This window comes from Leptonotus elevatus, chromosome 2 (assembly GCF_054856555.1).
Source record: "Leptonotus elevatus isolate MCC_2025b chromosome 2, RoL_Lele_1.0, whole genome shotgun sequence".
Lineage (NCBI taxonomy): Eukaryota > Metazoa > Chordata > Actinopteri > Syngnathiformes > Syngnathidae > Leptonotus > Leptonotus elevatus.
In genome coordinates, this window is record NC_141240.1 from 34879789 (window position 1) to 34904423 (window position 24635).

The following is a 24635-nucleotide window of genomic DNA, read 5'->3' on the forward strand; positions in this document are numbered from 1 at the left end:
CTGACAACAGTTCCTCCATTCTCCATTTTCTGAACCACTCCTGTACGAAAAATAAAAAAAATATGAATATTTCTACTAGTACTACAACACGGTATATTATTATTATTATTATTATTATTATTATTATTATTATTATTATTATTATTATTATCATTATTATTATTATTATTATTATTATTATTATTATTATTATTATTATTATCATCATCATTATTATTATTATTATTATTATTATTATTATTGTGGAAGATGTCTATGGGGAGAGATTTGTAAAAGACGTGAAAATCTCGGATGTATTTGTGGATCTCAAAAACATGTGAAAATCACATTTTTTTTTGGAGCGAATATTTTTTTGACAAAACTCTCCCCATATATGTAGGAGTACACGTCTGACGTCAACAACGCAGGCACGTAGCGTATCTTTACACAGACGCGAGTCATTAGTATGTCGTCAACGGTCACTCGAAATTGTTTCGTAAACATCGCCGTCATCAATTGCTTTTCGTTACACCAGTCAAGTTTAGTGTCAAGTTTCTAAATAGTGCTTTCTGTATGAGCGCTTCTCATTTTTCTGTGTACACAGAAAGATGGAAACGGAAGAGGATGAACGAGTGGTGAGTTTATTTTACATTTATAACGTCATTAGTTTGTTGTACATATCATATTAATGTAGCCTACTGTAGCATACTTGTTATATACTATACTGGGAACACGTTTCACAGTTTTCACTTTATATTAGTACATTTAAATTAAAAAGTACAGTATACTATTTATGTATTGTGCAAGTGTGGAGGCATTAAATGTTAAAAACTAGTGTAATAGTTTATGAGTACAGGCCAGTTATTGTAATACAGTATAATAAGTCGATTAGGCTTATATGTTTATTATTGTGAGGTAAAACATAGTCGTAAAGTGCAAAGTACACTTTTTTCATGACTTTCTCTTAAATTACTACAATGTAAATGTATCCATGTCAATAAGCAGCAGCCGACATCTCATAATAAAATTATGGAGCGACGATGGAGGAAAGTGCAACAACAGCGACTCCATTTACCAATGTATGTTTTCAGCTCAATCATCAGTATTCAGTCATATCTAAAGCAATCCTAGCATGGCTTACACAAAGACTGTCACTCAAATTGCAGGCCAATTGGCTTCCTGCAAAGTGCCAGCTCTATGGCTGCGTCCCAAGCAGTGGAAGCTTACAAACAGAACAAAGAGGGGGGGCGAGTTGTGCGCAGTCCATCACCAGAGCCGCAATTCCCTCCAAGTGTAAGGCAATATTTTAAGAAACCGATTCTCACACAACTGTCACAAATCATTCTATATATTAAAGCAATATAACATGTTATGTTTCAACATTTGCCTTACAGATGCAAAGTGAGGCTCGGAAGCACAGAGTGAGTTGACTTTTTGAAAGACAATTCTAGTTGTGGTGTATTATGCATTCATTTAAAACAAAAAACAAAAAACAAAAAACAAAAAAACACGATTTACCTATTTCTTTGTGTGCAGATGAACTACATATTCTTGAGGCAGTGCATAGAAAGCCGCCCAGTCATTCCCATCCCGCAGGAGTGGTTGGACACCATCGATGGTTCAATACCCCCTCAACTTAAAGACAGCCCTCAGAAAAACAAACTCCTAAATCAGCTCCTTACAGAAGTCAGCGACAACTTCCACGATGTTATCATCAAACATACAGGTATTGACAATTAGCAGTGTGTGTGTGTGTGTGTGTGTGTGTGTGCTCTACTCCTACACTTTCTGAAAACACTACATGCGTTCACTTAAGTGGACACATTCCTGAAGGATACAGAATGTGAAGAACCTCCTCCAGAAAAGCAGACGTCTCTTCCACCTGAGTGAGTGTTATCTGGCCGCATACGATTTGTCCTCAATGAATAAACAGTCATCCGCTGTGTTTTTATGCTGCCTTTGTAAAATTGATTTTCTTTTGTAGTATTCTTGAATTTTCCAAATCACGACGTGAGAGCTTTGTCATAAACCGGAAGCTGATGAAGGCAAATTTGCACATTTTACATCCCATCATGCAAATTATTCTTGAAATTGGACAGGCCACCTTTTCTTCAATGGCCTTGGTGGATCTTAGAGGATATAGGTATGTAAATGCAAAGAACGTCAAATAAGCAAGTACTCGCGCTGTTGAGCAAAGTTGGGCATTATTGCTGTTCAGGGCTTTGGGACCTGTTGATGGCAAGGAGTTGCATAAAGACCTGGCTGTAGAATGTGAGACAGCAGAGGAACAAATCATGAATACCTGGTTCCCGAAAGTCATCAATTTATTAACAAGTCCCAAAACACTGGGTTCAGTTAAAGAAGCTGTCATGGATTCCTTCTTTGACTGCGCCTGCACCCTCATCTCCAATCAGGTGGAGTTCTGCCGCCGTACATAGGCTAACATTGCTCTTTTTAGTTCTTTTTGTCTTCAGCCTTACATTTTCATTTGATTCATTGACACGGTCGTTTTCTCCTTCATGACGAATCTCAATTTTATTTGTCTTTTCCGATTAATTCCCAGCTGAAAGCTCTGCTTCAGAGGAGTGTGGAGGGGTTCGTCTTCCCGTTCCATCCGGACAACTACCACTTCTTACCCATCTTTCATATGACCCTTACATTTCATGATGAACAGATGGGAATATACCCCACCTTACTGGAACTTGAAGCAGATGTTTTTGAAATTCTTAACGGCATTACAAATACTCTGCAGGTGAGCTCACGTGTAACAGATCGTTTTGTGCCAAATCCTCCCAATCTGCATATTGAAGTGTATTTATTTAGAGACGCTTTCGATCCATAGAAAGTGCAGACGGTTCAGTCATGGCTGGCAGAATCCACATCTGTGTTTGTGGATGCCAAGGCCCCTGATCACACGCTTGCTTGGGCTCGTTTCACTGTATCGGCAACTGTGCGCAAGCATCTAGAAGAACCCGATCGATACTTTCAGAATTATGGTGATGGAAACACAATTTCAAATCATTTCATCATCCACCTAATTATGTTAGTCTGTGCTTTTCTAACATACTATATTATTTTGTAGTTGACAACTATGACTGGTTAGTCGATGGAACTGCTCAGACACGAGTTGAGACTTTTGTGGGAGAAACTCACTCATTTGCTGAATATATTAAGGTGAGAATGCACAACCTCACAAGTGTACTGGACCACTGCTTGCTGATGAATGTCGGTGTGCGATCTGACTGTGCTTTCCAGCAAGTGGAAGAGTTTCGTGACTTGTCAAGGAAGCTTGGCAACTTCCCAGCAAAGGTTCACTTTCCAATGGTGGAATTGTATTGTGAGGATCTGAACCAAGGACTGTCTAAAAAAGCAAAAACATGTGCTGAAATACTTATAAGCAACATGAAAGATAAACACACTCAGCAAAATTTACAGTGAGTCTCATTCTTATTGAAATGTGTCCATGGTGAACAGGTCTCTTTTACTGCATGGAATTGTTTTGTTTTTGTTGAAAGGATCATCTCGGATTTTGAAACCATCCAAGAAACTGCTTTGAATGTGCCCGTGACTACAGATGAAATGGCACAAATGATTGCATACGTTGAATTGACTAAATCAAAGGGAATTGCACTTCTTCATGAAAGGATAAAGGTACCATTTACAGACGTACTTATTTCTTGCATGTTGTTGTTACACTTGTGTACTGTAACTGTTTTTACGATCACAAAAGCACCATAACTCATTTCAATCTCCTAATGTTTTTGCTCCTACAATATGGCAGAAAGCCTACAGCAGACTGAGCTATCTTCTAGACGTCCACATTTTTGAACCAGAAGACCTCGAACTAAATTCAACTGTCTTTAAGTGGCCATTGAAAATCCTAGAGGTGTTTGAACTCAGCGATGAGGTAATGCTCCTGTCTGTCAACGTGTTTTAAGATAGTTTTCTTTTCAAGTATGCTCATGGTATGGATATATATGTTTTTAGGTTTTCCAGGAGGCCAAGAGTAAAGGAGAGAAGGAGATGCTCGCTAAAAGAGAAAGGGTCACGGCCCATCTGGTCAAGCTGCAACGAAGGGTTGACGAGTTCCCTCACTGCTCTGAGCTTGATATGATGCAGCAGGTACAGTGACTCATTTGTACTCAAAAAGAACTATAACAATAGTTACTGAATCTTCTCACCCATTGTACTTGAAATCTAAAACCTTTTATTTCTCTTTTGTACAGTATATGGCAGATATCAAAATAGTTCAGACGCTTCTTCAGGAGGCCGAGGAGGCAATTGAAGACATCCACAAAGATGAAACCTTTCATGAATGGGACCAGTCATTTTACCCAGAAGTTGAGATCATTAGACAGAGTATTGAGCCATATCAAAAATTGTTTTCATTTATACTGAGGTGGCAGCGCTCATATAGCAGGTTTGATTTCAGTTCTATAAATTTTGTGAGAAGATAAAATATTCCATCAAAGCTTTCTAATATCTTCTCTGTGAACAGTTGGATGGATGGTTCTTTCCTGGAACTAGATGGTGAAGGAATGGAAGTGAAAGTGGATGAGTTCTTCAGGGATATATTCAAGACGCTAAAATATTTTCAGCAGAAAAAGAGCAAGACTGAACAGGCTACCAAAAAGATAACAGGAGGAACAACCAGACGACGACGTGGTGAAGAAGAAGCGGAGAGTCCTACAATTGTCTTGTGCTCCACTGTACTCGAACAGGTCAAAGACTTCAGGGTAGGCAACATCAGCTCTAAAAGTGATGCACTCAGATCCCATGGTCATTTTTTCTAACTCTAATATACCATTGTGTTTTTGTTGACAGCAACATACTCCTTTACTGACTGTCCTGTGTAATCCGGGCATCAGAGATCGCCACTGGAAGCAGATGTCAGATATCGTTGAGTATGACCTCACTCCTGACGCTGGTACAACACTACGCAAAGTTCTCAAACAAAACTTAAATCCATACCTGGACCAGTTTGAATCAATTAGTGCTGCTGCCAGTAAAGTAAGTGCTCCTGTTAGGATTTCAAAAGGAAAAGTAACGCTTTACTAAATATATATATCCACTTATTTGCATGTTACAGGAGTTTTCCATGGAGAAAGCCATGAAAAACATGGTTACTGTTTGGGATGGTGTTTCTCTCCAGCATCAGCCTTACAGAGACACTGGCGTGTCCATCCTGACTGCTTTGGATGAAATTCAGGCATTGCTTGATGACCAGATTGTGAAAACTCAGACAATGAGGAACTCACCGTTCATAAAGCCCCTTGAAAACGAGATAAGGGTTAGTTTTAGGGTTGCATGAGCATGATGACTAGATGTACAATGATTTATTTGGCTCAAGGCGATATTGTGTACGTCTTTTCTCAGAAGATATTGATCTCTGTTTGGTTGATTAGGTTTGGGAGGAGTGTCTTCTTCGCATCCAGGAAACCATTGATGAGTGGCTGAAGGTGCAGGCACAATGGCTTTACCTTGAGCCCATATTTTGCTCTGCTGACATCATGCAGCAGATTCCAGAAGAAGGACGACTCTTCCAAATTGTTGACAAAAACTGGAAGGAAGTCATGAGGCACTGTGTTAAGGACTCAAAGGTAGCCTTTTACATGTGATATCGCTGTATTCTGTCAATAGCTTGTGGTCTGTTGATGATAATAATCATGAAATTGCCTTCTACCAGCTTCTGGAGGCAACCTCAATGCCTGGTCTACTAGAGAAACTAATAGAGTCCAACGACCACCTGGATGTCATCATGAAAGGGCTGAATGATTATCTGGAGAAAAAACGTCTCTTTTTCCCAAGGTGAACAGAGCAATATCATTTTTCTATCAACCCCCCGTGCCAGATATCAATGCCAAGTGTTGATAACTGTTGAATTGCTTGCTGCATGCCACCCAGGTTCTTCTTTTTGTCCAATGATGAAATGCTGGAAATTCTTTCTGAGACCAAGGATCCACTGCGTGTACAGCCCCACTTGAGGAAATGCTTTGAGGGTATTGCCAAGCTAGACTTTCTACCAAATCTTGATATCCAGGTAGGGATTAAGACAGTGTACTTGCTGCCTGGCAGCAGTAGAATTGGTTGGTACACTTCAGATGCTGACTGTTTTTCTGTTTAACACAGGCCATGTACAGCAGTGAAGGGGAGCGTGTTGCCCTAATCCAACTCATTTCCACATCTGAGGCCCAAGGAGCGGTAGAGAAGTGGTTGGTACAAGTGGAAGACTTGATGATTCGCAGTGTCAGAGATGTAGTGGATCGCTCTCGATCGGTGAGATAACTGAAATACTGTAGATAATATGTAAGTTTTTTTTTATGCAAGGAAGTCCACTGTGTGCATGAATATTTGCTCCACTTAAGAAGAAACCCAACACGTTTTTTTCCGGCTCCCTATTTTTCATGAATATTATTAATCCAATGGTTCTTAACCTTGTTGGAGGTACTGAACCCCACCAGTTCCCTATGCGCATTCACAGAAACCTTTTTGTTAAAAAATAAAATTATTCTTTTGAAAATAATATTTTCAAATTCAAGACATAGGTATAGGGTTTACTGGTGAACAAAATGGACAGGGAGAGTACACCCTAAAAACGGATTGGTCAAATTTACCAATCTAGCTGGTAGTTATGTGTCGGACAGATCCTTTGGTTAAAACAACCACTCTAAAATGGTGAGTGTTCTCAACCAATATATATTAGTGATTGAGCCAACCGATACAAATTGGTCATTCTGACCAAGATTTTGGTTAATCTGTGTTAGAGGCTGACATTTTTTCGGAAATCCCGTGACCAAAAAGTACCACTGACCCATCCCCTGAGGGAGCGCTGAGCAGCAGCAGGGGCCGCACTCGGGAATCATTTGGTTGATCCAACCCGTCAATTCCAACTCATAATGCTGAGTGTCAAGCAGGGAGGCAAATGGGTCCCGTTTTTACAGTCTTTGGTATGACCCAGCCAGGGATTGAACCCACAACCTTCCAGTCTCAGGGTAGACACTCTACCACTGGTAGGTGTGAACTGGTCACACCTAGTGATCTATCTAGCCACACATTTCCATTTTTAAACACTATATGTAATAACATAATAATTAATGAATACATTTAGAATACAATAAACTGATACAATAAATATATTTCCAAATGATCTATCTAGATTTACTTTCTATTGTACCCAATTCCTTTGGTTGCTTGGCTAACAAATAAAATTGGTATGCTCGTAATTACCCGGAAGTCAATGTCTGACTAATCTATTGGTTAATCAAGCCAATATGAGCTTAACCTACTAGATTGGTAGTTTTTTTAACCAATCCATTTCTGAGTGTAGTCTTTTCATCAAATCTGGTTATCTTCACCTTGAATTCAGAAAGCATTGTGTTTAGTATTCCCCATCTCAATGCAGTTTAAGGAAATGTTCATTTAGTTTTGCTAGGTAGCTAGTTGTACTAGACTAGAATTGCTCAACTCTATATTTGGAGATCAGTTTTAGAAAAAACACCGTTGTTTTCTTAAGAAGGAACCCAGAGTCAGCAGATACAATGAAAACAGCAGAGGCCCCAGAATTGAACTCTGTGGAACACCTTGCGTTTTGTTACAAAGTACATGTGAATTCATATTGCACGTATTCGTCCATATTTTGTCTAGCGTAGATACTGTTGGTATCAAGTACAATGATTGTTTCAACAGGCCTATGCTGAAACCCCTCGGAACCAGTGGGTGAAGGAGTGGCCTGGGCAGGTGGTGATATGTACCTCGCAAATGTTCTGGACCTTGGAAGTGCATGAAGCCATCAGGGGAGGGCCCGAAGTAAGGTTTAGTCATTCTTTTTAATTACCGTAAAGAATACTGAAAATGAATGAGCGCACTGTTTGATATCAAAATGTTTATTAAAGAGTAATGTGTCGCCAACCTGCCTTTAAATAACCATTCTCATCTTATATGACATGACACCTTCTTAAAAAAGAAAACTCCAATGAAAATGATAATTGTGTCTTTGATGGCCTCAACAGGGTGTGAAAGACTACTACCAGCAACTCCAGAAACAACTAACCAACATTGTGGGGCTGGTGAGGGGGAAACTACCGAAGCAAACACGGATTACTTTAGGAGCACTGGTGACAATTGATGTCCATGCCAGAGATGTGGTTATGGAGCTAATTGAGCACGGTACCTCATGGCACAAAGGACCACTTCACTATTGTTGTAACTCTGTTTTATCAACTCCTCTTTGGGAATAAGATACAAGTGTATTTTTTTTTTATATACAGGTGTAGCAAATGAAAACGAATTCCGATGGCTAGCCCAGCTTCGTTATTACTGGAACAACAACAATGTTCGAGTTCGCATTATTAACTGTGATGTCAAGTATGCCTATGAGTACCTGGGGAACTCTTTCCGTCTGGTCATCACCCCACTGACTGACAGATGCTACAGAACTCTGGTATACATAACACACTGATTGACATTGGTATCTGTCAATTTTTTAATCAGTGTTTCTATTTCGGTATGGAATAATGTTTATGCTTTTACAGATTGGTGCGTTTTACCTCCATTTGGGTGGGGCACCCGAGGGTCCAGCTGGAACCGGAAAGACAGAAACCACCAAGGATCTAGCTAAAGCGTTAGCTGTCCAATGTGTGGTCTTCAACTGTTCTGATGGACTGGATTATCTTGCTATGGGCAAAGTAACAGACACATGTTATATCCGATTTATGATTTCTCCTTCTAACAAAGCTCTTTGTGTTCTTCTGCATTTTCTCAGTTTTTCAAAGGATTGGCTTCTTCTGGAGCGTGGGCTTGCTTTGATGAATTCAATCGTATTGAGCTTGAGGTCTTGTCCGTAGTGGCCCAGCAAGTCCTCTGTATCCAGAGGGCTATTGAGATGGACTTGGAGTACTTTGACTTTGAAGGAACCATGCTCAAACTCAACCCCAACTGCTTTGTGTCCATCACAATGAATCCTGGTTACGCAGGCCGCTCTGAACTCCCTGACAACTTGAAGGTCTTCTCACTTAATCAATTAATACACATAGGCTTTTTTTCCACAATGTGTATTTGGACTTAGTATCACGTAACTGTGAAATAAAGCAACGTAATTTGATCACAACTTGCGTTTTTCTATTTATCTGAACGTGGTGGTGTTCTTTTATGTTTCTCAGGTGTTGTTTCGAACAGTGACCATGATGGTCCCCAACTATGCTCTGATAGCAGAGATCTCTCTCTATTCATATGGATTCCTCAATGCCAAGCCTTTGTCAGTCAAGATTGCAATGACTTACAGGCTGTGTTCAGAGCAGCTTTCCTCCCAGTTCCATTACGATTATGGCATGAGGGCTGTCAAAGCTGTACTTGTCGCTGCAGGAAACCTCAAACTCAAGTATCCAGATGAAAATGAGGACATACTGGTACTTGTGCTGAGATTTAGACAACCATCAGTTTCCATTTTGTCCAAACACCTTTGTTCTATTTAATTAATTTAATTTTTCTGTGTTAACGTTTAGCTTCTGAGATCTATAAAAGATGTTAACGAGCCTAAGTTTCTTTCGCATGATATTCCACTGTTCAATGGAATCACCAGTGATTTGTTCCCTGGCATCTCCCTTCCTGAGGCTGATTATGAGGTAAGTTATGCCACTGTCATACTTACCTATGGTAAGATGGTACAGTGTACTGTATATAGTATGTGCTGTATATTACATGCAATCATATGTTTGGCAGTTATTTTTGGAAGTTGCATTAGAGTGCTGCGAAAAGCATAATGTACAGTCAACACAGATCTTCATAGAAAAGATGATCCAGACATATGAGATGATGATAGTCCGGCATGGGTATGCAACTTTTCAAATTCCAGATTACTTCACTTGTATGTGTTTTGTTACATATTTTGGACGAGAAAGGACTGTATTTCCCATGAATTGGGTCAACAAGAAATTACAAGTTACAACCTTTATGCTTCAGGTTCATGCTAGTGGGAGAGTCATTTTCGGGGAAGACCAAAGTGCTCCATGTTCTTGCTGACACACTGATTCTGATGAATGAAAAAGGCTACGGAGAGGAAGAAAAGGTCATCTTCAGGACATTGAACCCAAAGGCGATCACCATGGGACAGCTCTTTGGACAGTTTGATCTTGTTTCTCATGAGGTGGGACCTTGGATCCATGTTTTTAAAGCCCAAATGATCTTATAGATCTTATTGTCTGCTACTTTTTTTCTTTGCCTTAGTGGACAGATGGTATTGTGGCCAACACGTTTCGTGAATATGCATCAGCTGAAACACCAGACCGTAAATGGGTAGTGTTTGATGGTCCCATAGATACGTTGTGGATTGAAAGTATGAATACTGTGCTGGATGACAACAAAAAGGTACATACAGTACCGTATACATAATACATGTGTTTTATATTGTGATTTATTACTCCATCGCTGTTGTTTGTGTTTACGTCACAGTTGTGCCTGATGAGTGGAGAAATTATTCAAATGTCCAATCAGATGAGTCTAATCTTTGAATGCATGGATCTCTCACAGGCTTCTGTAAGTTTGGAGTGACAAAATGAGTGACTTACAAGTGTTCCGCTATATAATGTTGCTATAACAAACTATCCAATGGGATCTAGCACTCAATGCCAAGTCCGATGTAATGATGGCGAGTTTCGAAAATGTCTTTCCTATGGCAGCCTGCCACAGTCAGTCGATGTGGTATGATCTACATGGAACCATCTCAATTGGGCTGGGAGCCTTTAATTCTCTCCTGGATGAATACACTTCCTGAGATTTTGCAAAGTCCTGACCATAGCAATCTGCTGCTAGAACTATTTCACTGGCTGGTGCCACCTGCCTTCAGGATAGTGCGTAAACACTGTAGAGTAAGTATTACGCATGGACTAACCAAGATGCAAAGACCAAAGCAGTTTTCACCAATTTAGAACAAACAGGAATGTTATCATGTAATTACTTTTTCTTGACAGGAAGTTGTGCCCACAACCGACTGGAACAATTCTGTGTCCTTGTGTAGACTTTTTGAGATGCTGCTAATGGAACCACTCAAAACGGAGACAAGTGATAAAACTATTCGCACTTGGATCATGGTATAAATATTTATGATTTGTCTTAATACTGGTTATAAACTTGACTAAAAATGGCATGAAGGACATATTTGCTCGACATATATTTCTTTTGACATTTGCATTGGTTGTCTAATTTAATATTGTAGGCAGCCTTTTCCTTCTCCTTGGTTTGGTCTGTGGGTGGCAGTTGTGATACAAACAGCAAGGAGAGGTTTAGTGAGTTCATCAGGGATACAGAGGCTGGAAAATCAGCAGATCACCCAGTTCCTGATATTGTGGGCAAATGGGAGTGTCCAGTGGATGAGAAAGGCCTGGTGTATGACTATTTCTACGAGGTACCACTGAATTACATCATTTGGAAGCGTTTTGTCTTTTTGTAAATTTATCATCGCTCTTGTGAAGTCTAAACTAATATCTTGTTCAGTTTAAAGGAAAAGGCAAATGGGTTCACTGGAACGATGCCATCAAAAATGTCAACCTCGGGGATAAAAACACCAAAGTTCAGGACATCATTGTTCCGACTATTGACTCTGTTCGCTACACCTTCCTAATGGACATTTGCATCACTTATGGAATGTGAGTATGTTAGTATTGTTACAGACATATCAATGGTATGCATTTGTCCAATTCTGTTAATTGTCTCAATATTGCTTTCTCTGCGCAGGCCTTTGCTGTTGGCTGGCCCTACTGGCACTGGAAAGTCAGTGTATGTAATGGAGAAGTTGATGAACGGTCTGGACAAAGACCTCTTTTTACCCTTGTCAATCAATTTTTCAGCCCGCACCACTGCCAACCAAACACAGGTCAGTTGGAACCTAGCCTGGCAAGCAACACCGACTTTTTTGAAAGACAGAATTGGATCTGGAAAGGCTGCCATTGCCACTTTGCTGTTCGGCCCGGTTCAAAACAAACCGTGCCAATAAATGTATTTGCTGTGATGTATTCTTCATGAGCAATGCCACTCTTTGGCGGCGGAATTCCATTCAGAATGGCGCGTGGGAGAGACAATAGTTTGGTACCTTCAGCATTAAACTCAGTTTTAAATGTCCAGAAACACATAGTCATTAAACACCCCAGCATCTGATTTATTCCAAATGAAGACTGACAAGATCTAGATTATATATGAATGGATTAACAATGATGCTTACTTGCCATCACGAAAAGTGAAGCCACTGGCGACCATCTTATGTTGCCACTCACAAAGGCCGCCTAACTTGAATTTCCACTGTCTGTTTGGTTAGGTTTGGTTCTCAGAAATGCGCTTGATGGAGACTGTGTCCAGACTCCCTCGCTGGTACAGCGATGAGTCTGGCATGAATGATCTTGCAACTTTGACTGGCCTCATTCTTTACTCTTTGTAATTTGCAGAACATTATTATGGCCAAATTAGATAAGAGACGGAAAGGTGTGTTTGGCCCTCCCATGGGAAAGATATACCTCATATTCGTAGATGATGTGAATATGCCGGCACTGGAACAGTTTGGAGCTCAGCCTCCTGTGGAGCTTCTTCGACAGTTTATGGATCACAAGAAGTGGTATGAGCCATTGCCACCTCAACACCAAACAAACAAGGACATTGAATAGAAGAAGACAGAATGTACTGCTTGAGTAATCCATGATTTTCTGGCAGGTATGACCTGAAGGATACGTCCGGTATCAAATTAGTTGACATCCAGATCATTACTGCCATGGGTCCTCCTGGTGGGGGGAGGAATGCTGTGACGTCTCGCTTCCTACGCCACTTCAACATTTTTGGCATCAATTCTTTCAGTGATGAGACCATGGTTCGCATCTTCTCCATTATGGTGGCATTCTATCTCAAAAACAATGAATTTCCACCGGAATATTTTACTATCGGCAGCCAAACGGTGACAGCAACCATGGAAGTGAGTCCTCCGGATATGACCAATACAGTCACATTTCTGTCAACTAGTACTTGTTTTTCCAATACTTGAGTTTTCTTAATGTTTTTCCAAAGGTCTACAAGCAAGCCATGGAGAACTTGCTTCCGACACCCGCCAAGTCTCATTACACTTTTAATCTGCGGGACTTCTCGCGTGTTATACAAGGATGCCTGCTTGTGAAGAGCAAATCTCTGGAGAACAAACGCACTATGATTCGCCTGTTTGTCCATGAGGTCTTCCGAGTCTTTTATGACCGTCTGGTGGATGACAAAGACCGAGCATGGTTCTATCAGCTGATGACCAAGATCCTCAAAGATCACTTCAATGAAGCCTTTAAACAAGTGTTTGATCACCTGAAGCAAGGTTCTAAGGTATGTTAGTTTTTGTTTTTTGCTGTTCTGATTGTGGATTCACATTCAGATTCAGACCTGTCTTGTTTCTAAAAATGAAATGTAAGGTTGAAAAGTTTTAATTTGGTATGTTCTTATTTGTCAGTTGGTCGAGCAAGACATGCAGACTCTATTGTTTGGCGACTACATGCAACCCGACCTCGATATTGAGGATCGCTTGTATGCCGAGGTGCCCTCTGTAGAAAGCTTTGCTGAGGTGGTGGAATCATGTCTTGTTGAATACAACCAGATGAACAAGAGCCGCATGTATCTCGTCATCTTCCGGTAAATCATAATTGCAGCACACAGTCAATTAAACACAAGGATATACAGTATATTGTATTAAAAATAGCTGCATTCATTTTTGTTTATTAATGTTCATTTTTTTCTTAAGAAAAACTTTTGCTTTTGATAAATGTACACCCAAATAGCATTAACACGGACACTACCCTAAAGAAATTATGTCTGATGTAGCTATGTTTTGGAGCACCTGTCCCGTATAAGCCGCGTGTTGAAGCAGCCAGGAGGAAATGCCCTCCTCGTAGGAGTGGGAGGCAGCGGACGCCAGTCCATCACTCGTTTGGCCACGTTCATCGCCCAGATGAACCTTTTCCAGCCTGAGATCTCAAAGAGCTACGGCATGGTTGAATGGAGAGATGACCTCAAGGTCAGTGTTGTGCTTGTGATCTGCACACATCACAAGTGTTATGAGATTTGGTCTCTGACTGTGATGTAACATATTTTAACATGACATTACAGAAGCTGCTCAGGGATGCAGGTGTGAAGGGTCAAAGAATCGTTTTTTTGCTCACTGATAGTCAGATCAAAGATGAGGCTTTTCTTGAAGATGTAAACAGTGTCCTGAACACAGGAGAGGTGCCTAATATGTTTCCTATGGATGAGAAACAGGATATCATTGAGGTACGACATGAAAATTAGCACTTGCATCGTGCATTTGCAATTTGTTCTTACATTTAAGTCATGAACACTCGCCTTAACTGAGGCCAGTGAGGTATGCAGTTCTTTGTATGTTCTTGTTTTTGTGTCTCCCTGGATGAGTTGGCACTGCACACTTGGAGTATTTTTGGTTGCCCAACATCTGCTGGGAAGGTTCGCTACTGTTGCTAACTTTTTTGATTTTTGGACAAAGGCTCTGACTGTGGTACAGTGGTTTACTGGAGTTCCAAAGCTTTTGAAATTACTTTTTAATGACTCCCAGTTAACTCATGATCGAATATTTTTTTACATAGTTTTGGATTGATAAATCCGTACAGAAGATCATAATGTATAATTTAATATAATATAATAATCATAATGGCACTGTATGTATTACTGTGTGTTGTGAGGTGGTGCTTTTTGCCCTCAACTCTAAATGATTTTTATCCTGTTAGACCATCACAAGTATGGAGTTCCACATTACGCTACATATAATCTCATTGTCTTCCCATTTCCAGACAGTGCGTCCCATTGCCCAAGCGAAGAATAAGAGTGTAGAGTTGAGCTCTTTAACTCTGTTCAACTACTTTGTGGCGCGCTGCAAGCAAAACCTGCACATCGTTGTGGCTTTTAGTCCTATCGGTGACGCCTTTCGTAATCGTCTGCGCCAGTTTCCATCTCTTATAAACTGCTGCACCATTAACTGGTTTCAGGTAGGAAATAATTATCTTTTTTTTTTTTTGCTTGCATTCAAACCTTTTCAGGTGAACTTAATGTGACCTTCTCTAAGCTTTTGAATGCACATGTCAACGAGAAGCTTAACGGCAAAATTCACGAGCGTTTGATCCTTGAATCGACCAATAAATGTCCTGGTTCAGTTAGAGCTGGTGTTTAAACAGTCGTCTCATCATGGTGTTCACATTTTGACATCATGAGACCTAGATGACAAATACCAATGGATCAGCAGTACCTTGCCATTGTGATGTTTCAAACTGGATGTTATCAGACAGAAGAGGCCAGAGTGTCATCAGCAGGTTGCAACAGAGATACCAAGAGCCTGGAAGAGTCACAGGAAGATGTAGAAGTGGACGTCTTTTGGCCACATCTCATGATGATGACCGCTAAACTCCAGGCACGTTTTGCGTGCCTCTCACCTCCCGTAGTGTCACATCAGACCATTCGAAAGCGTTTACATCAGCGTGGTCTGCGTGCTAGACGACCTGCAAGGGTACCTGACCACACTTCCAAGCACAGGCGTCATCATCTTGCATGAGCCAGGGAGCATTTACGCTGGACGAGGGACCAGTGGGCCTCAGTGCTGTTCTCTGATGAAAGTAGATTCACGTTAAGCAGAAATGATGGCCGCCAACGATGTTTGAGACGAAAAAGAGAGCGATGTGCATCAGCCACTGTTGTCACCAGACGAGCTTTTTGTTACAGTGTGGGCAGGTGTGTCCAGTCGGTACAGAACTTCCCTACAATTTGTGAATGGTACAGTGACAAGCCCATACTACCTGAATAACATCCTTAATCCCTTACATGAACAACACAGGCCTAATTTCATCTTCATGGACAACAATGCTCCAGCTCATCGAGGTGGCATCATCAGGGAACGACTGTTGGAGACTGGTGTACCTCAAATGGAATGGCCTGCACTTTCTTCAGACCTGAATCCTATTGGAAACCTGTGGGATCAGCTGAATCGTCGTGTAGAGGCTGGAAACTCTACACCCCAGAACCTCAATTACTTGCGGGCTACCCTTCAAGAAGAGTGGGATGCCATGCCTCAGCAGACAATGAGTCGACTTGTGAACAGCATGAGACGTCGTCAAGCTGTAATTGATGCACAAGGGCACATGACGAGTTATTAAGATGGTTGTGGTGTACCCACCATTGTTGTTAACTTTTCTTTCAGTGAATTGTTTGGAATGAGGAAATCACCAGTGCATCCTTCTACTTAAATGTCCTACTTTAATCATATGATATCACTAGCGTCAACTTTTTAAATTTTCCATAAAATTCACCTGAAAGCCAAATATCCCTAACTTTTTGTGAGTAGTGTATATTTTTCCTGGTTGGAGAAATATAGTGTTTTATGCTAGTATTAAAAACTTGTTAAAAATTATTTATCTGCACCTTGACAGCCTTGGCCGGAGGAGGCCCTTGAGCGGGTAGCAAACTCTTTCCTGCAGCCGTTGGAGATGAAAGACAGTGAGAGGGCGGACGTTGTACCCATCTGCAAAACATTTCACACCTCTGCCAGTCAACTTTCAATGAGGTGTGACTCACTAAACAGAACTAAAAATTAGAGTATCAGCTTCTGTTTACACTTTTCTATCCTTTGCAGATTCCTCTCTGAGCTAGGTCGCCATAATTATGTTACACCTACATCCTATCTGGAGCTCATGGCAGCATTCAGTCAACTCCTCACAATGAAAAGAGACGCTGTCATGAAAGCAAAGAGGCGATACACCAACGGTCTGGAGAAACTAGCCTTTGCTGAATCTCAGGTATACAGTATGTTACAATTTGATTTGATTATCTTTTTTTCCCCATTGTAAATATGTAATGGTTTCAAACTTCTTTTTTTAAATACAGATATTATGTATTGTTTTCTCCAAAACTTCAAGCTAAAAGTAACATTATGATGTAAATTAACTAAATTGTGATGTCACAATTTAGTACGACCCAATTAAAGATTTGTTTTCAGAAATAGACGGATAACAAAAGCGATATGTATGTCTTAAGGGTGAGAGGGCACTCACACGACTCAATTTGCATACAATCTATTATAATGTTGTTTTTCTTTAAAATGTCCTTTTTAACATTATGTCCCTGAAGGTTGGTGAGATGAAACTGGAGCTGGTTGACTTGCAGCCCAAACTGGAATTGGCACAGATAGAAAATGAAAAAATGATGAAGGTAGCGACATAGAGCAGTAACAAATCAAAATTGCATGTTAGAACCTAGAAAAATCTACAAAAATTGACAAACGCCTACTGTGATGGCAGGTGATTGCAGTGGAGTCTGTGGAAGTGGAAGCAACGAGTAAACTTGTAGGTATTGAAGAGGAGGCCACAGCTATTCAAGCTGCCGGGGCCCAAGCGCTAAAGGATGAGTGTGATAGTGAATTGGCTTTGGCCATCCCTGCCCTGGAGGAAGCAACCGCAGCTTTGAATACCTTAAAGGTGAGAACACTCCTAAGGCAACATTAGCCTTGCATGTGACCTTTTCATTGATCCTCAGATCTTCCTTCTTGATTGCAGCCTGCTGACATCACTGTTGTAAAATCCATGAAGAACCCTCCTGATGGAGTAAAGCTGGTGATGTCAGCTGTGTGTGTAATGAAAGGATTGCCTCCAGATAAGGTGTTAGATCCTGCTGGGTCTGGGAAAAAGGTTTGATCTTTTAAAATATGAACAAAAGAGCATTAACATGGCAAAAGCAGCATTAGCCAGAGAATGTAGCATTTATCTTACTTTTCTTCTTAATTTCCCAGATTTTGGACTACTGGGGTCCAAGTAAGAAACTGTTAGGTGACATGAACTTCTTAAGGGATCTTAAAGAATACGACAAAGACAATATTCCTGTTAGTGTAAACACTGTAAATCATGATTCTCAATGCATTAAGAAGAAAACTTCAAGTTATTTCTTCACTTTCTTTGTTACAGGAGGAATCAATGAAAATTATCCGTGCTACCTACATGACTAATCCTGACTTCAGCCCTCCTAAAGTGGCAAAAGCCTCCTCAGCAGCAGAGGGTCTTTGCAAGTGGATTAAAGCAATGGAGTCCTATGACAGGGTGGTGAAGGTGTGACTTTGGTTCTTTTGCGCATAAAAATGAATGCAACTTGTGCGTCCAGGTATACTCCCTTTTGTGTTTTTTTAGATTGTGGCTCCCAAAAAGGCCAAACAAGCAGAGGCTCAGGCGACCCTGGCTGCTGCTATGGCCACACTATCAGAGAAGAGAGCCCAACTAAAGGAGGTTATGGACCGTTTATCTGACCTGCAAAGAATATCTGCGGAGAAGACAGAGGAGAAGGCCAAGCTAGAAGCCCAGAGGGATTTGTGTCAACAGAAGTTAGAGAGAGCTGAAAAACTCATTGGTGGTCTGGGTGGGGAGAAAACAAGGTGATGAATGTCTCAACAATTTTTTTAATAAGAAGAGATGCAAATATGACAGCATGCCATTAAGTAAACATGGTTTTCCTCAGATGGTCCAAGGCGGCTGAAGATCTGCAGAACACATACGACAACCTTACCGGAGATGTCCTTATCTCTGCTGGTGTCATGGCCTACCTGGGTGCTTTCACTGCTAACTTCAGACAGGACTGCACCAACCAGTGGATCAAATTGTGTCAAGTAAGTCTTCAAATTCCTTTGTTGGCACACAAAGTCTTTCATTTCTAACATGTATGTATGTTCTCATCATTTTACTTTATTTCTAGTCTAAGAACATTCCTTCATCAGACGACTTCTCTCTCAGTAAGACCCTGGGGGATCCCATTAAGATTAGGGCATGGAACATCGCCGGCCTTCCTACTGACTCTTTCTCGATTGACAATGGTGTCATTACCAATAATTCACGTCGATGGTGAGAAGCTTTACACAGACTAAGGCAATTCAATGGCTGCATTCCGCACCACCGCTAACTTCAGTCAATTACAAAGCCAGTCGGAAGGGACAGTACAAATATAATATCTCTGCCATTACGGTATTGTGAAACATTTACTCATTCAGTCCCAGGACTGTCCTCATGTTGCCATGCTCTTACAGGCCCCTGATGATTGACCCTCAAGGTCAAGCCAACAAGTGGGTGAAGAATTCGGAGAAAGAGAACAAGCTGCACATTATCAAATTAACGGATGATGACTACATGCGAACTTTGGAAAACTGTATTCAGTTTGGAAGCCCTTTGCTACTCGAAAATGTAGGAGAAGAACTGGACCCCTCTCTGGAACCTCTTCTCCTCAAACAAACCTTCAAACAAGGTGCCAAAAATGGGGCATTCTGGCAAAAAGGTCACCCGAGATTGAAAACTTCATGTCAAAATGATAACTGTCGTCATGCTTGTTTCACCCAGGTGGCGTGGAATGTATAAAACTGGGGGAGAGCATAATTGAGTACTCCCGAGAATTCCGCTTCTACATCACCACAAAGCTGAGGAACCCTCATTATCTACCAGAGCTGGCCACCAAGGTGTCTTTGCTCAATTTCATGATCACCCCAGAGGGCTTAGAGGACCAGCTGCTGGGGATTGTGGTTGCCAAGGAAAGGTACGACATATTTGACTGAACATTCACTCAAATCTTTGATCTTTTAATTCAAGCTTTGTTCTTCTTTGTTTGCTTTGCAGGCCAGAGCTTGAGGAAGAGAGAAATGCACTCATCTTACAGTCAGCTGCAAATAACAGGCAGTTAAAGGAAACCGAGGACAAGATCCTTGAAACACTTTCATCCTCGGAGGGAAATATTCTGGAGGATGAGAGTGCCATTCAAGTCCTAGACTCTGCAAAGATCATGTCCAATGAGATTACAAAAAAACAAAAGGCAAGTACAAGGCTCAACATAAGCGATCTCTGTTGCTGATGTGATGATTCTATTCTTTGACTGCAATGTCTCAATGAATTCTCCAGATTGCACAGGAAACTGAGATCATGATAGCAGAGTCTAGAGAGTGTTACAGATCTATTGCCAAGCACTCGTCTGTCCTGTTCTTCACCATTGCTGACCTGACCAACATCGACCCAATGTATCAATATTCTCTCACCTGGTTTGTCAACCTCTATACAAACTCGATCCAAGACAGGTCAGTGATGCACACAATCTTTACTCGGTAATGAGTGCAATGGGATCATACTGATAACACTTATGAGCCTTTTTCTATTGCCAGCTGATGCTCAAATTTCACAATGCTTACATGCCAAGCAATTGGAGTGTGCTGCACTGAAAAACCTCTCCTGTTTTTTTTATTTAGTAAAAAGTCCAAGATTCTGGAAAAGAGGGTCATGTACCTGGTGGACTACTTCACCTATAACTTGTTCTGCAATGTCTGTCGCTCTCTGTTTGAGAAGGATAAACTTCTCTTCTCCTTCATCCTCTGCTGCAATCTGCTTCTGTGAGTTTCACAAACCATTTAGGGATGAGAACAGACTCGTTTGGATCATTCTTTTGCCTGGTGCCAATAAAACAAATACTGACATTTCCATCAGAGCAAAAGGTGAGATTGAGTACTCAGACTTGCTCTTCTTGATGACGGGAGGTGTGGGCCTGCAGAACACGCTTGCTAATCCCGATCCCAGCTGGCTCCAAGAAAAGAGCTGGGATGAGATTTGTAGAGCCAATGAGATTCCTGGCCTAAAAGGAGTGAAGTGAGAAAATAAAATATTATATTCAACATTTATTTAATTGTTCCTCCTTCTATTGGCTTTGAGTAAGAATATTATTCAACATTTTTTAAATAGTTTCACATTAATTGTGTTTATTCCACAGAGACGCTTTCATTGCAACCCCAGAACTTTTCAAACCTATTTTTGACAGCAAAGAACCAAGCATTGTTCCTTTGCCCTCACCCTGGGATACTAAAATCAATGAACTGCAGAAGATGATCATTGTCCGTTGTCTCAGGCCTGACAAGATTGTGCCCGCTATAACCAATTATGTGATAACTAAGATAGGGAAAAATTTTGTTCAGCCTCCTCCCTTTGACCTAAGCAAGAGCTACAATGACTCCAACCCCACCATTCCACTGGTGTTTGTGCTTTCTCCTGGTGCTGATCCCATGGCTAGTAGGTTCTGCACTTGACTTTTGAAAGGTCATGTCGTGCTGACACTCAAAGATTCATGACACATTAACGCTTCACAGGCTTATTGAAGTTCGCTACTGACAAGGAGATGGGAGGGAACAATTTCCAGTCCATTTCTCTGGGGCAGGGCCAAGGACCCATTGCTTCCAAAATGATATCCACCGCCATGCAGAATGGGACATGGGTGTGTTTGCAGAACTGCCATCTGGCTGTGTCCTGGATGTCCACCCTGGAGAAGATCTGCGAAGACTTTAGTCCTGCAACATGCCACGAAGACTTCCGACTTTGGCTCACAAGCTACCCTTCGCCCAAGGTAAAGTGCAACCTGATGATCTGTATGCCAATTTGTACAACAGTTTGGCTTTACCTAGTTTGGGCCCTGAAGCTGCCTCCTCTCTGAAACCAGTTTCCAGTGACCCTTCTGCAGAATGGAGTGAAAATGACAAATGAGCCCCCGACAGGATTGCGACTCAACATACTGCAGTCGTACATGTCAGATCCTGTTTGTGACCAAAGCTTCTTCAATAACTGCGCAAATAAAGAGCTGGTGAGTTAGGGGGTTCTGATATGCTTTGACTACACTGGAGTATATTCAGGTTTATTTCTTACGTCAATTCAACTTGATTGACTATTAGGTCTGGGAAAAGCTCCTGTATGGCCTGTGCTTCTTCCATGCACTTGTTCAGGAGAGAAGGAAGTTTGGCCCACTTGGCTGGAACATTCCTTATGGCTTCAATGAGACTGACCTTCACATAAGTATCAGACAGCTCCAGGTAATCATTATAACTCATAAAATTGCTTCCATCACATGCATCCTAAGGCATGTCCTCTGCCTTCCTCTATAGTTGTTTATCAATCAATACGATGAGGTGCCCTTTGAGGCCATAACTTACCTGACCGGAGAGTGCAACTATGGTGGACGCGTAACTGACAACTGGGATCGGCGTCTCCTGAACACCATGTTGGCCGACTTCTACAACAGAGATGTTGTGGATAAACCTTCTTGTCCTTTTTCACCTAGCGGTGAATATGTTGCCCCCCCTAAATCTTCCTATGATGACTACCTTCAATTTATCAGGGTAAAGTATTATATCATACATGTGGTCATTAATTGGTTAGTGAGACTTTCAACAGCGTAACGAAACCTTTGTGGCATGCCAGGAGCTTCCACTCATCCAACACCCTGAAATATTTGGGATGCACGAAAACGTGGACATTTCTAAGGACCTGCAGCAGACCAAGCTGTTGTTTGATTCGCTGCTTCTCACCCAGGGAGGAGGCTCTAAGGGAGGGGGTAGCTCTGGGAGTGACAATGCATTGTACGACATAGCCAATGACATCCTCACTAAGGTATGATGGATCGGATCATATATTTTCATTTGTCCATTTCAATGTGTAGTTCTGGTTTGCCATTGACAGACTTGAGTTGACGCGCTTCTTGTTATGAAACTATATTTTTTAAGGGAGTGGATGTAGACGTGACTTGTTGTAGACTATGCCATACATATTATAAGTAATAATGGTGTTTATTTAATCTCATCAGATTCCCAAAAATTTTGACATTGAAGTATCGCTCAATAAGTACCCGGTGCTCTACAAGGAGAGTATGAACACTGTGCTTGTCCAAGAAATGGAGCGCTACAACACGTATGGACTAACATACTTTGTATAAAATTTGATGTGAAGTCAACCTCATCTGACCTGTTTTTGCTTCTCAGGCTTTGTAGTACCATCCGTGTGAGTCTTCAGAACCTGCTAAAAGCCCTCAAGGGTTTAGTGGTGATGGATGCAGAGCTTGAAGGAATTGCAAATAGTTTGGCAGTGGGCAAGGTTCCAGAGCAATGGGCCAAGCGCTCGTACCCGAGCCTCAAGCCCCTGGGCAGCTACATTAATGACTTTCTCACAAGGCTCAAGTTTTTGCAGGTGAGTCACAACTGTCTCGACATTATGATGTCCTGTCCATTTCACATGAATTCTGTGTGCCCTTAGGATTGGTTCGACTTCGGGAAGCCCAGTGTGTTCTGGCTGTCGGGATTCTTTTTCACCCAGGCCTTCCTAACGGGAGCTACGCAGAATTATGCCAGGAAATACAATGTTCCAATTGACCTGTTGGGCTTTGATTTTGAGGTCAAAACACTTTTTCAACAGTCAGTCATGATCATAAAGACTTCTTTTAGCTATTCCATGTGTGATGTTGTGATTTTTCCATCAGGTTCTATCAATTGATCAGTCACCCACGCCTCCAGAAGATGGGGTCTATATTAATGGAATGTTTGTTGATGGAGCTCGATGGGATAAAGAAAGGTGACCACAGAAGGTTCTTTTACAATAATGATCATGATTTGAAGATGACCAAAAAAAGCAACCTTCAAAATCCAATTGTGTTGTTTCTATCATTAGAGGAGTTTTAGTGGAGCAGTATCCCAAAATCCTATTTGACACGATGCCCATTATCTGGATAAAACCCAGTACGTATGCATTTAGATGCTTTTGGTACACTGGCAGCACAACCCCTTGTGTTGTTTTTCTTTCTCTGTGTTTTTACTTCATCTCCATGTTGTCATAGTTGATTCTCTTTCCCCACTGTACAGCAAAAGACATCCCGGATGAATCTGACGGTCGCTATGTTTCTCCTCTCTACAAGACCAGCGAGAGGAGGGGCACCCTCTCTACAACGGGTCACTCCACCAATTTCGTCGTTCCGATGTTGTTGCCCACCGCCAAACTCCCTCAGCATTGGATCAAGCGTGGTGTAGCGCTACTCTGTCAGCTTGATGACTGAGAGTGTTACAGGCCAATATGGATTATTTGTTCCAATCATGTGACAAGGACAATATATAGTATGTGCAAGTAATTTGGTTTTGGTTTTGTATAGGGCTTGATTAGCAACATATGTTTTTACACAGACAATGTTGTAATACATGTATACAGACCTTATCCTCTGCAAGAAATGACTTATATTACTACAGCTTGTTTTGACCGTCATCTTCGTATGTTTCTGTCTGTACAATATTTCTCCACTGTGGCTAAGACGCGCACACTAGAAAGAGACATGATGAGCAAACTGTTAAATTACCTACATTTAAATATTACTGTATGTTTTTTTAATTACATACAATAATGTAGATTACTATTTTTCGTATTTAAAAAAATGTTACAAAACATTTTATTTGTGTTTTTTGCTTGGATGGGAGGGAGGACCCACACTAATGGCATTTCCATTTATTTCAAAGTGGAAAGATGATTTATGGTGCAAATTTTGAGTGACAAGCACTACAGTATATGTTCAGTGCTGTTTTTTGTGTTTTTTTTTAAGCTCTTAGCAAGGTTGGGGGAGCAATCCATTAAAACCACATTGTATTGTTGTCGCTTATCAGATCAGATGACTTGCAGCACCGGGATCCGTAATGTTTTTCTCCTTTTTGGCACCGTTGTCTTTAAGCTTGTACAACAGACTGTGTGTTCACTGTTGTTAAGATATAACCTTTCACTTCAAACAGAGCACTGGCATAAAGTAATCTTTCCTGAAACTCTGCTGTTTGGTTAAAATTGCACCAA

The 24635-nt window shown here is 41.1% G+C and overlaps 1 protein-coding gene across 1 annotated transcript; it reads left to right on the plus strand.

Moving 5' to 3' along the window:
- The first annotated feature begins 587 nt into the window (after window positions 1-587).
- LOC147179773 (dynein axonemal heavy chain 12-like) lies at window positions 588-24069 on the plus strand. The gene is made up of 74 exons (XM_086067065.1): window positions 588-614; window positions 982-1058; window positions 1146-1272; window positions 1374-1400; window positions 1516-1705; window positions 1796-1865; window positions 1964-2122; window positions 2198-2393; window positions 2543-2731; window positions 2822-2975; window positions 3062-3153; window positions 3235-3413; window positions 3495-3630; window positions 3761-3886; window positions 3967-4101; window positions 4206-4399; window positions 4478-4715; window positions 4804-4989; window positions 5069-5269; window positions 5385-5579; window positions 5666-5787; window positions 5884-6019; window positions 6109-6255; window positions 7666-7785; window positions 7989-8145; window positions 8247-8419; window positions 8511-8663; window positions 8741-8980; window positions 9138-9383; window positions 9480-9599; window positions 9697-9806; window positions 9937-10120; window positions 10201-10341; window positions 10426-10509; window positions 10653-10841; window positions 10944-11063; window positions 11189-11377; window positions 11467-11618; window positions 11707-11845; window positions 12411-12577; window positions 12673-12928; window positions 13021-13317; window positions 13442-13620; window positions 13810-14002; window positions 14095-14256; window positions 14790-14984; window positions 16416-16549; window positions 16619-16781; window positions 17113-17193; window positions 17283-17459; window positions 17538-17669; window positions 17771-17860; window positions 17943-18083; window positions 18162-18403; window positions 18487-18634; window positions 18721-18866; window positions 19049-19263; window positions 19356-19548; window positions 19629-19821; window positions 19908-20080; window positions 20249-20389; window positions 20484-20642; window positions 20764-21059; window positions 21137-21390; window positions 21484-21624; window positions 21713-21850; window positions 21923-22156; window positions 22239-22427; window positions 22621-22724; window positions 22796-23000; window positions 23067-23204; window positions 23290-23381; window positions 23478-23545; window positions 23669-24069. Exons 1-74 carry the CDS (start codon window positions 588-590, stop codon window positions 23857-23859), a joined length of 11847 nt encoding a protein of 3948 aa, XP_085923191.1. The 3' UTR covers window positions 23860-24069.
- Window positions 24070-24635: the final 566 nt, after the last annotated feature.